A 12,500-nucleotide genomic window follows, 5' to 3' on the forward strand; every position below is an offset into this window, starting at 1 on the left:
ACTCATTGAGAGATCTATAGGTCAGAGGTCTTTGGACGAATGACTGTGAGCTTCTGTTCCTTCTCATTTCTCACGGCCCTCTACCATAATTATTGCCAAATTGCGTGAAGAACGATAGCACAGAACTGCTAAAACTGCTAAAATGGCAGAATTCTTACGGAAACAATACTTTCAAATGGCCGAAATGGGCTGAAGTGGGTAATGTATGTTTTATAATAATCAAAAACCTACAAAGTAACTACTAACTAAAGTTTTCAAATAAATGTAGTGGAGTAAAAGTACAATATTTGGAACTGAGATGTAGTTGGGAAGAAGTAATTAATGATTGAAAAATGTTTTTTGCAAGTAAAGTACAACTACCTCAAAACGGTACTTAGGTACATTACTCCCACCACTGGCCATATGAATAATCCTACTAACAACCAGCACGGCATATTTGAAGGGAATAAACAATCTGCAAAATACCAAAAGAGGAATCCCATCTTCTTACGGGAACTTGTTATCCCAGAGTGATTAAATATTAAACATGCTTTTATATCCATAAGATGAAGGCAGTGTATGTAAAACAAACAAACCAACCACAAATAATATTCACCAGGAAATAATTGTTTGTTTGTTTTTTGGGGGGGGGGGGGGGGGGGGGGGATTTGTCTTTTGGTGCATAACACTTAAAAAGCGCATTATTTGTTATTCCAATCAAAGGCGCTGTGCTTACACAGTCGCCCACTGGGTCCACAAACAAAGATGTTCCTATGTTTACGTTCCAAAGACAAGGCCTTGTGGGAAAAGAGGCGAAAGGGGAAAAAAATAGCGTGGCAATGGTTTCGCATTATAATATCAGGTTGTTCTTATTGCAGGGTGACCCCATGGTTCCCCCTCTTTGAGGTCCTGAGTGACGTAGGGCAACCGAGCGCTCAACGTTAAAGCCCAGCTGCACGGGGTTTCCCGGTCATGAATCCACGGGTCCGCCTGTAGTCCCTCCTCCTACCACTAGGACCCAGAGCTTCAACATTGGAAAGTCTGCCTGCCCCCTTGGTCATGTCCAGGGCGACAGCAGCTGTAGGTGCAACGTTTTCAGTAAAATCATGTTGTTGGCATGGAAATATAATCCTCTGGACCGAGCAGTGATTGAGATTCTCTAGTTTTCAGGCTCACAGTGACAGCATATTATTAGCATTAGTATTGGTAGGAATAATAATCAGACCTATTTGATCCCGCAGAGGGAATTCAGTTTTCAGCTTCACTCAGCTGAGGGTTGCCTCAGTGGTCAGACTTGAGTCAGGGGGGTTTAGGGGGAGCAAGTCAAGGACACCTCGACACATTCCCAGGGCCGAGAATTGTTTCCTAAACTAGTAGTAAATAGTAGTAGTATAGTTTTTAATTAATCCCTTCTCTCCATAAAATGAAAAGCAGTATGTTACGTAGTAGAATATGCATGTTGTACATCTACTCATTGCACAAGAGAAACAAGAATGCATGAACAATGACAAAGTGAAGGGTAAACCAGGGAATAACCATGTTATAGAGAAACATGTAATAATAAAAATGTGCTGTAATAATAACCGTGTTATAGAGCTCCTCCAGGCGGGCCACAGTGAGGAATCTGCTCATGGTCATGCTGTTCTCTATCAGCAGCTTGACAAAAGCAACACGGTCCATCACCAGAGCATCCAGCATGGCCTGCTCCAACCAGCCCACCTGCACAGCACAGACAAGTTAAAATTTGATGAAATGAAGCGATACATCTTACAGTAATGTGATGTAGCATGATTTTATGTAACATAACAACATAACAAAACTGTATCAAAGCACAACCTAGCGGGCTGCCTAATATATCAAAAATAAATGTATATGGTCACTGACGCAATATCAACACGCACAATGTACGTATTGCAAAAGACTGCTTGATTTATTTCAACAATGTAGGTGTAAACTAAGGATGTTATTGTTTAGTTTAGATTTTATACAACCAGCTCAGTGGCCTAGTGGTTATAGTTAGAGTGTCCATGCTGAGACTGGTAACTCGGGTTAAGCGGCCGGGTCATACCAAGGACTCTGAAAGATGGGACCCAATGCCTCTCTGCTTGGCACTCAGCATCAAGGTTGATTGGGGTAAGTCACTGCGACATACTAGCGTCATGTCCATAGAGTATATATATAATAGAGACTGAACTGGCGCGAAGCTCCGCCCCCCCAGCTATTCATGTCAGTGGAAGTTGCTCAGTGGCGTTTTGAAGCACCCGGAAGACTGCCGGAAGTCCCTCCCCGGACCTCAACTTTGAGGTCCTGAGTGACGTAGGGCAACCGAGCGCTCAACGTTAAAGCCCAGCTGCACGGGGTTTCCCGGTCATGAATCCACGGGTCCGCCTGTAGTCCCTCCTCCTACCACTAGGACCCAGAGCTTCAACATTGGAAAGTCTGCCTGCCCCCTTGGTCATGTCCAGGGCGACAGCAGCTGTAGGTGCAACGTTTTCAGTAAAATCATGTTGTTGGCATGGAAATATAATCCATTTCTTCACAGCTCTTCATTGTCCGAGTTATATTCTCCATGTTGACAGCTAACCTAATAAAGACACTAAAACGGCACTGCATTCGTTCAATATTTGTTTACTTATCGCGAGTCATATCACCATTGCAATATTTAACAATGTTATCACATGATTTTGTTTTCCTAATATTGTGCAGCCCTATGAAATTAAATAGGTAAGTAAGCTCTGCCGATCCATGAGAACCACAGGGCAGTAACCTACTCCTGTTTCTGTAGTGTGAGGCAGCTCGATGTATACAAGTACTCCCAATAGGCTATCTCCCAGCCATGATGTAAAAGTACACCCCCTGGACATGATGCTAGTATGTCGCATGGATCCAATCCAACGCTTGATGCTGAGTGCCAACTGGGACCCATTTTTTTGAGTCTTTGGTATGACCCTGCCAGGGATTTGAACTCCCAATCTCAGGACGGACACTATAACCACAAGGCTGCTGAGCTGGCCTGGCCAACATAATACTAGAAATATAGTGTAACTTAAATAAAATGTAACCCACGGCTAGACCTGCAGTGAAACAAGTGAGGAATGGTGTTGTTAACCCATTAAGACCTGGAACGCATCTGTGTCGCTTTAGCGTTTAACCATATTAACCATTATTTTACACTTTAGCTATTGAAAAATAGCAGATCTATAAGCGCATAGCGAGAAATCGTGAAAACGTGTGCAAATCTTTGAATATATATTCTTTCACAGCGAACGTTTTAAACTCAAATCTTTGCTTCTGGGGGAGTCTCTGGAACAACATATTTTGAGATGGGGGTTGGTGGTCAATTACATATCATTTTTGGGGTCCTTGACATGAAATTGTTTAAGTACCACTGTCATGACATTTTGTAGAGTCTGGTCTCAGGTCTTAATGTTGTTATTGTTACCTGCCAGTGCTGTCCGTACACCAGGACATGTTTCTTAGCGATGTCAGCTCTGTCCCAGGCTAGCACCATGCTGAGCTGTTCTGCAGGGCTGGCTTTGGTACCTACAGTAGCATTTACACACACCACCCAGTCAATTACACAGACCACTCAATCAACTACACAGACCACCCAGTCAATTACACAGACCACTCAATCAACTACACAGACCACTCAGTCAATTACACACACCACCCAGTAATTTACACACACCACCCAGTCAGCTACACAGACCACTCAGTCAATTACACACACCACCCAGTAATTTACACACACACACACACACACACACACACACACACACACACACACACACACACACACACACACACACACACACACACACACACACACACACACACACACACACACACACCAACAATCATGTCACTAATCACATTACAAACAGAAACAAAACAGTATTTTTTGTCAGGTGAAAACTGACATGATTTAGTCAAATTGCATGACGACTTTGGCTCCTAGTCGGGACCTAGTCCTGATTGGCTGCCACACACGCTGCTGTCATGTATTGGTTACTCAGGTCACATGACCAGGAAAAAGGTAACAGGAAACAGGTGACAGAAATCTTTAGAGACACCCAATGTTATGTAACGTAATGTTATGATTGAGACCGGCCGGTTGAGAGGAGCGTTCGTCACTAAATAAAGAAACCAGTGCTTCTTTCACCTGACAAATATCACTATGTGATCATTTCTTGTTTTATATTTTACTGTACCTTTTAGTGTAGTGGTCAAGATGGCAGAATCTGGCGTCTGCTGGTCCTCTGACTCAGAGTCAAAGATGGTGATCTATTGTAAAGATTTGACATTTAAACAACAGCAAATGAACAATAAATAGCTATAACAAAACGAGAAACCTCTTTAACCACTTAAAGCCCTCTATACTTTTACTTAATTAAACCAATACTTAGTTGACCAAGTACTGGTCCTGTACTTGGTCCATTCATTGTTTTCCCCTCTACACCAAATCCCTTCACTGAAAATAGCAAATCTACAAGCTCACAATCACAGTTGTGAGCTTGTAGATCTGTAATGTTCTGCAAATTCATGAATTCACTTGAACCATTATTTATGCTGGAAAAGCACAGCTACGAACAAAAAAACATTGCATGGATGCACCTTTGACGTATCCTCAGTGATATACCCCAAGGTCCTCGGGGTCTGACAACATCATACCCCTCACTCGGGTGATCCATCCGGGCTGATCAAGTCCCGATTTACGTCCCAGTAGCTAGACTAGCTACCCTCGATCAGTCCCATTAGGGAAAAACCAGGGACACACAATCCAAACTACTCAGCCGGTACTGGGCGGGCCATCCGTTACTGGGTGGGTACAGGGCAGCCATCCGGCGCGTGGAGGGACTAGGCAGTGGGCACTGTGGGTAGACTACTGGCCATGCACCTCCTATGCCTTGTCAGGTCAACTCCTGCTCTCACCAGGTGCAGCCAGGACCTGTGCGTTGCACCAGATTCCCAGCACCAGACACTTCATTCGGGAGTGGTGGATTCTGCAGGCTCCACCGGCAGGGAAACGGTGGTGCCACAGGCTCCACTTGCGGCTTGAATGGCCCTCCTAAAGGCCTCACGTGGTTTTTTTGGGCTTCCTCCTCACGGTGGACACAGGCTGGGGCACTAACACACGCTGCTCACCCGGGTGCCATCTACATTACGGCTGTCAACCATCTCTCGGGTGGTCACCAGACTATTCCCGGTTGTCACAGTCTATTCCTATGAGTCACTATAAATAGAAGAACTAATATTATGTACATCAGAGTGTGTAGCAGTGTTGATTTTGTCAACTAAAACTATTACGAAAAATGTTCGTCAACCTCCTTTTTTCACAGACGAAAATGAAATAAAAACTAAGCTACAATGATTAAAACTATATTGACAATTTCATTGACAAATAAAAACTAGACTAAAATGTTAGGGAGGGGCTAGTGGAGAGGAGATCCAGTAGAAGTCTATTTATGTGTGGTTGGGTGCTGCACTCAAGCTCACAACTAGATCGGCTATTTTCAGCATGCAATCAAGTGTAAAATCAGGCAGGCATTACGACGCGATGAGGCCTAGCTGGCAAAACACAGGTTTTAGTCGACTAAGAGTAGACTAACACTAAAACATTTCAGATGACTAAAATATGACTGAAACTAAATGAAATTTAATTGATTCAAAAGACTATGACTATTATTTTTGTCAAAATCAACACTGGTGTGCGTGTGTGTGTGTGTGTGTGGTGTGTGTGTGGTGTGTGTGTGTGTGTGTGTGTGTGTGTGTGTGTGTGTGTGTGTGTGTGTGTGCGTGCGTGCGTGCATGCGTGCGTGCGTGCGTGCGTGCGTGCGTGCGTGCGTGCGTGCGTGCGTGCGTGCGTGCGTGCGTGCACAGTGTTACTCACAGAGTGCCTGTGCTCCATGCAGTCCAGCAGCAGCCTGTACAGGCCACAGGCCTCTGTCCTGTCCACCCCAAACACCTTCCCAATCCTCAGCAAGAAGTCCTCCTGGATGTCAGCGTCCAACTGCCTGAGTGAGGACACACGGTGTGCTCTATCGCGGTCTATTTCTGTGTAATATCATGTACATATCTTGGGGTTTTCTAGTAGTGTGTGTACGGAATTGCCAATCTGTGCTATTTCACCGTGTGGATGAGACCGTGGTTGGGTGTGTGAGACCGGGTTGAATATAGCAACATAGGTTCATCAGAAAAATATGTTGCTGTGATTTAGAACAGGGGTTCTCAACCTGGGGGTCGCGACCCCTCGGGGGGTCCCGAAATTATTTCAAATAAATAAATAAATAATGTTTTGTTTTTGCAACTGAATGGCTGGAAAATGGAAATGTAGAGTTTACATAGTACACATAGTTAATGATTATATATGGTTTCAGTATTTATTTATGATGTATTTTCTCTATTAATAAGGTTACTGTAGTGGTCAAATTGTATTGGTGGTGGGGAGGGGGGGTAAGTATTTACCGGGGGTCCTCAGCCAAAGACGTTGAGAACCCCTGATTAAGAAGACATTTGTAGAATGGGCCTCAGGTGTTGGGTGAAATGGACCATGTGTTGTACAGTATATACCAACCTCTCCACGTCAGTCTGTTTGTGTAAGAAGGCCAACAGGTCAGCGGCTCTGCCCGAGCCCTCAAACACAAGCACGGGCACGGGGGGCACACTGCTGACGTAGTCCAACACCACAGACAGCATGGCAGGACCGCCCTCCACCACCACACACACCACCGCTACACCCTGGTTCAATCCTGCAAGCAGTGGTGGAAACATATACAGTCCAGTCCAGAATTCAAAATGTACTTCGGGAAAAGTACAAAAGTATTGGCATTAAAATGTACTTAAAACACCAAAAGTAAAAGTACTCATTGTGCAGAATGTCCCACTTCAAGTTTTCAAATGTTGAATTGTTGAAAATAGCAGATCTACAAGCTCAGAATGGGTCGCATTGCGACGCATTGTGAGCTTGTAGATCTGCTATTTTCAAATGGCCAAAATGTATATAGGGCTGAAGTGGTTAATGTATGTTTTGTAATAATAATAAAAATCTACAAAGTAACTAGTAACAAATGTCGCTCTCTTCTTTAGACCTGCAAACCTGTTATGTGAACTTGATTCTGACACAGCAACACACACACACACACACACACACACACACACACACACACACACACACACACACACACACACACACACACACACACACACACACACACACACACACACACACACACTCACGTGGGTGTATCCTCTGCATCTGGATGTGTTTCTCCAGCCTCCTCCTCAGACCCTCCTGGCAGCCATGTTTTCCCACAGTTCCATCGTCCACCAACAGGAAGTGGGAGTGGAAACCGTTCAGACACGCCCTCTTACTCAACGGGTTCCCCAGTGGCTGATACGGCCTGAACACCTGCACCAATCACAACGCATGCAACGCAACAGAGACCTGAACCAATCACAACGCATGCAACGCAACAGAGACCTGAACACCTGCACCAATATGTTGCTTTGGAGAGTCTGGACTCTGGAGCTCTCTGCTGGAACTGTTGCCCCCGCGACCCGACTACGGATAAGCGGTTGAAGATAGATCCATCCATCCATCCATCCATCCATCCATCCATCCATCGATGGCTGGATGGATGGATGGATGAATGGACACCCATAATAAACAATTTGTCAACATTTGTCAATTCAATTGAATTGAATTTTTATTCAAAAATCACCCTTGTGTGAAGTGAGGGGCGCTCTTATCATCATACATCACATTCCGTGCTCAGCCAATCAAATCATCACATTCCGTGGTACAAACTAGCTGGCGCCCCTCAAAAATAGCCAAAATTAATATTTCCGGCTATCCGAAAAAATAAAACAGGGCTCAAGTGGTACTTTAAACTATTCCTCATTTTGATGGCAGACAGGCCACACATTGAGAAGCAGTGGTCTATTAATAATAAGCATGTTATAATAACTCACGTCTCTGCCAATCAGATCCATGTTGTTGTCGATGACTCCCCAGGGCATGACCCCCACCGCGTTCCTCTTCCTCAGGTCATGGGTGCCGTACGCCTTCACCGCCTCGCCTACATACCTGGACACTCCTACAGCATGGATACAATGTTTACACTAGTCTGTAACACACCTGGACACTCCTACAGCATGGATACAATGTTTACACTGTAACATACCTGGACACTCCTACATCATGGATACAATGTTTACACTGTAACACACCTGGACACTCCTACAGCATGGATACAATGTTTACACTGTAACACACCTGGACACTCCTACAGCATGGATACAATGTTTACACTGTAACATACCTGGACACTCCTTCAGCATGGATACAATGTTTACACTGTAACACACCTGAACACTCCTACAGCATGGATACAATGTCTACACTGTAACATACCTGAACACTCCTTCAGCATGGATACAATGTTTACACTGTAACACACCTGAACACTCCTACAGCATGGATACAATGTTTACACTGTAACACACCTGGACACTCCTACAGCATGGATACAATGTTTACACTGCAACATACCTGGACACTCCTACAGCATGGATACAATGTTTACACTGTAACACACCTGGACACTCCTACAGCATGGATACAATGTTTACACTGTAACACACCTGGACACTCCTACAGCATGGATACAATGTTTACACTGTAACACACCTGGACACTCCTACAGCATGGATACAATGTTTACACTGTAACATACCTGGATACTCCTACAGCATGGATACAATGTTTACACTGTAACATACCTGGACACTCCTACAGCATGGATACAATGTTTACACTGTAACATACCTGGACACTCCTACAGCATGGATACAATGTTTACACTGTAAACAGTACATAGCATCTGTAGTAAGTAGATTTACTCAAGTGCTGTACTTGGTTACTTTTTTCTTTTTCTTTTTTTTTACTGGAATATGTCCAATTTTCAATACTTTTAATTCGCTCCATATACATCTCAGAGGCAAATATTGTACTTTTTACTCAACTACAATTATTTGTATACTTTAGATCAGGGTTCCCCAATAGGCAGCCTGCGGGCCATTTGCAGCCCACGAGGATCATCTATCCGGCCCTGAGGAGTTAAAGATCTATAAGGGTCCATTTGGTTACCAACTCTCCATCATAACTCTCCATAATAACAAAAAATAAAAATAAATATGGCCCTTGGGGAAACTTAATTAAGGGACCCTGCTTTAGATAGTAACTTTGTTATTATTACAAAACAAATATTAAGCCACAGATTTCCATCTATTCCCAAGAAGCGCTGGTCTTTTTTCTGTACCGGTATTGAGGCCGTCGGTGAGGATCCAGGCCCCCGTGCTCTGGGCAGCGGTGACCAGGCCCTTGCTGAAGGCCTGCTGGACCTTGGAGGACAGGGGGAAGTTCTCAGAGCCTCCCTGGACGGTGATGAGCAGCTTGGGTCTTTCCATCTGCCATTCCCTCAGCATCAGCTGCAGCACGGCCTCTGGCTTAGAGTCCACGGCCACGCGGACGTACTGCACAGGACATACCAGTGGCAGAAAGCAACTAAGAACATTTACTTAAGCACTGTGTACAATTTATTTGTATTTGTACTTAGTATTTCCAATTTCCAATACTTTCTGCTCCACTACATCTTGGAGCCAAATATTGTACTTTTACTCTGCTTTAGTCCGCTACTTACTACACTATATTTATTTGACAGCTTGTTACCAATGTTGGAAAGTAACTAAAGTAACTTATTACTTTTTCCAGTAACTAGTAATATAACTAATTACTTTAAATTTTGAGTAATAATATTACTAATACTATTTTGGATATGGAAACTATGTGCACTTGTCTGTACGTGTGAATTATCGGATGCGGAAGGATGCGGCCTTAAACCGTCCGGAATAAACTGGACAAAAGATGCAATACGGGGGTTGAGAAAAAGTAATAAGTAACTAGTTACTTTTGGCAGGGAGTAATATGTAAAGTAATAAAAAAAAATCCAAGTAATAGTAATAGGTCATTACTGTTTTTGAGTAACTTTTCCAACACAGTTACTTTGTAGATTTTGATTATTATTACAAAACATGCATTAACCACTTCAACCCATTTTGGCCATTTGAAAATACCCGACCTACAAGCTCAGAATGTAGACCTGCTAGATCTTGTAGATCTGCTATTTTCAAAAGATATTTACACATTTGAAACCTGTGAAATGGGACAATACTGCATAATGAGTATTTTCTACTGTTGGTACTTTTACTTGTAAAGTATTTCTCTGTAAAGAAAACCTTTTCCAAAGGGGAGCAGGTCATTACTCAGGGTAGTACAGAGTCAGACCAGTGGTTCCCAAACTTTTTCATGTCAAGGACCCCCAAATTTACACGAATTAGCCCCACGGACCCCCATTTGAAAAGATATGTGAGGGACCTCCATAAGAGAAGGTTTTTACGGCTCTAGCAGTGATTCTCAACCCGTTTAATTAAGGAACCCCAGTTTGACATGCATATTAGTCTACCAACCCCCATTTAATGGGATTTCTATCTCTGGGACCCCCAATTTATATTGTAAAATCAATGTTAATTTAACTCTGAGAGTGTACAAATGGAACCAAATGGACCCGTCAGGGTCCATTTCTCAGAGTTGCAGACCCATAAAGGGTCCATTTGGTTCCAAACTATCATTTAGCTGGGGACCCCCTGGAACTCCCTCAAGGACCCCTAGGGGTCCCCGGACCCCACTTCGGGAACCACTGGTACAGACCTTAGCCCGGCTGGCACGCGTGGCAATGTCCTGGAAGTCGATGGTCCCGTAGGCGTTGGTGGGACTGGCCTGTGTGTGGAGCTCCACGGACCAGTCCTCGTCTGGACATCCCGGCCCAGGGCCCAGGGGCGCTGGAGGAGGGGCCGAGGCCTGCGACGAGTGCTCCCCTACCAGACGACCACAGTGGCATCTATAACACATGGATGGAGGCAGAGGAGCGTTACCCCCATTCAGGACGGGAAACCCATTTTGGTGTTTTAAGGATTATGTTATACTTTAGCTATTGAACAATAGCAGATCTACAAGCTCGTAGCGCGGCACTCGGTGCCGCGCTACGAGCTTGTAGATCTGCTATTTTTGAAAAATCGTGAAAATGTGGCTCAAATCTTTGAATATATATTCGTTCAGAACGAACGTTTTTAACTAAAATCTTGGCTTCTGGGGGGTCCCTGGAACAACATATTTTCAGATGGGGGGTCGGCGGCCAATTACATATATTTTTGGGGGTCCTTGACATGAAAATGTTTGAGAACCAAACATGGGTTTTTCAGAAACCCAAAGTCATGATTTAGAAGTCATTTTTAGAATCGACCTCAGGTCTAAATTAAAGGCCTATTCAGTTCATACTCCAGTTTCAGGTGATATGGTGACTGCCGAAAACGACAACATGATGTCACGCCGCGGTGATTAGGCGATTCACCGCTTGTCCCAAACACATCTCTGTGTTTTTATTCACCACCGTTTCGGTGGTCACCTTGTCACCTAAAATTGGAGTATGAATAGGCCTTTAGGCAGAAGTTCTCAAACCTTTTCGTGGACACCCAAATTGATATGTATTTGGCCACAGTCCCCCATGTACAAAGGATTTCTTGCTAGGGACCGCCAGAGGGGAAGATTTGTCTTAAAAGATCAACATTTTTCAATGATTCAACATTTTCACACACACACACACACACACACACACACACACACACACACACACACACACACACACACACACACACACACACACACACACACACACACACACACACACACACACACACACACACACACACACACACACACACACTCTCTCTTCTGGAATATATCGTACGATTCGTACCTTATCAAATTTTGGCACACTTGGCATGCTGGCAAGCATCTGTAAAAAGCAAAAACAGGAAAATGTCACATTAGAAAAGAAAGTGAAAGGGAAGTAGGCAGACCGAATACTACGTACAGTATAGGGATTTTAAGCCATGTTAGCCTATCATACAATTTATGCATTTACAGTAAGCAATAGAGTGCTATGTCAGATAATGTAACACTATAGAGTGCTATAGATCTATCATGCATGCATGATGGGTTAGAGAGGTATTTTCTTGACAACTTAAGCCCTGTATACCGGTTTTATAATTAGTTTACAAATGGATGTTATAGTTACCTGTGAAGGTCCCTGGAGGACGGTATAAACTTCAAACACTCCCTCTTAAAGAACGTCTCTTCAATCCAAGACTTCCTGGACTGCAGAAGGAGGGAAAAGGGTGTTTAGTCTAGATGCCACACTTGTGTACACTGTGCACACTGTGTGTACACAGTGCCTGTACACAATCCACAGTGCGTGTACACAATCCACAGTGTGTGCACACAATCCACTCGTCTCCAGTCTCATTTTAGGATTACAATTCAAGGCAATTAGTGGACACTCTTAATGTCAAAGTGTGAGATTGAAATCAGGAGAGTAAGCATCAACCAAGGCAAAGAAACA

General features: G+C 43.8%; 2 protein-coding genes across 2 annotated transcripts in view; both read right to left on the bottom strand.

Annotated features, from left to right (window-relative positions):
- The window catches only part of LOC306934279 (heterogeneous nuclear ribonucleoprotein A0-like), a gene marked incomplete at both ends in the record, with an annotated part of 306,611 nt that overhangs the window by 73,745 nt on the left and 220,366 nt on the right, over positions 1–12,500 (bottom strand). The window lies entirely within an intron of this gene.
- The window catches only part of trpm6 (transient receptor potential cation channel, subfamily M, member 6), a gene marked incomplete at its 5' end in the record, with an annotated part of 56,326 nt that overhangs the window by 31,728 nt on the left and 12,098 nt on the right, over positions 1–12,500 (bottom strand). The window contains 11 exons of the mRNA XM_079515951.1: positions 1,564–1,698; positions 3,422–3,522; positions 4,194–4,266; positions 5,873–5,992; positions 6,553–6,731; positions 7,219–7,390; positions 7,954–8,078; positions 9,303–9,516; positions 10,751–10,940; positions 11,856–11,894; positions 12,177–12,256. Of these exons, the coding sequence (XP_079372077.1) occupies positions 1,564–1,698; positions 3,422–3,522; positions 4,194–4,266; positions 5,873–5,992; positions 6,553–6,731; positions 7,219–7,390; positions 7,954–8,078; positions 9,303–9,516; positions 10,751–10,940; positions 11,856–11,894; positions 12,177–12,256 (1,428 nt within the window). The remainder of the gene's footprint in view (positions 1–1,563; positions 1,699–3,421; positions 3,523–4,193; positions 4,267–5,872; positions 5,993–6,552; positions 6,732–7,218; positions 7,391–7,953; positions 8,079–9,302; positions 9,517–10,750; positions 10,941–11,855; positions 11,895–12,176; positions 12,257–12,500) is intronic.

Source organism: Electrona antarctica (assembly GCF_951216825.1).
Source record: "Electrona antarctica genome assembly, chromosome: 12".
In the NCBI taxonomy this organism is placed as follows: Eukaryota; Metazoa; Chordata; class Actinopteri; order Myctophiformes; family Myctophidae; genus Electrona; species Electrona antarctica.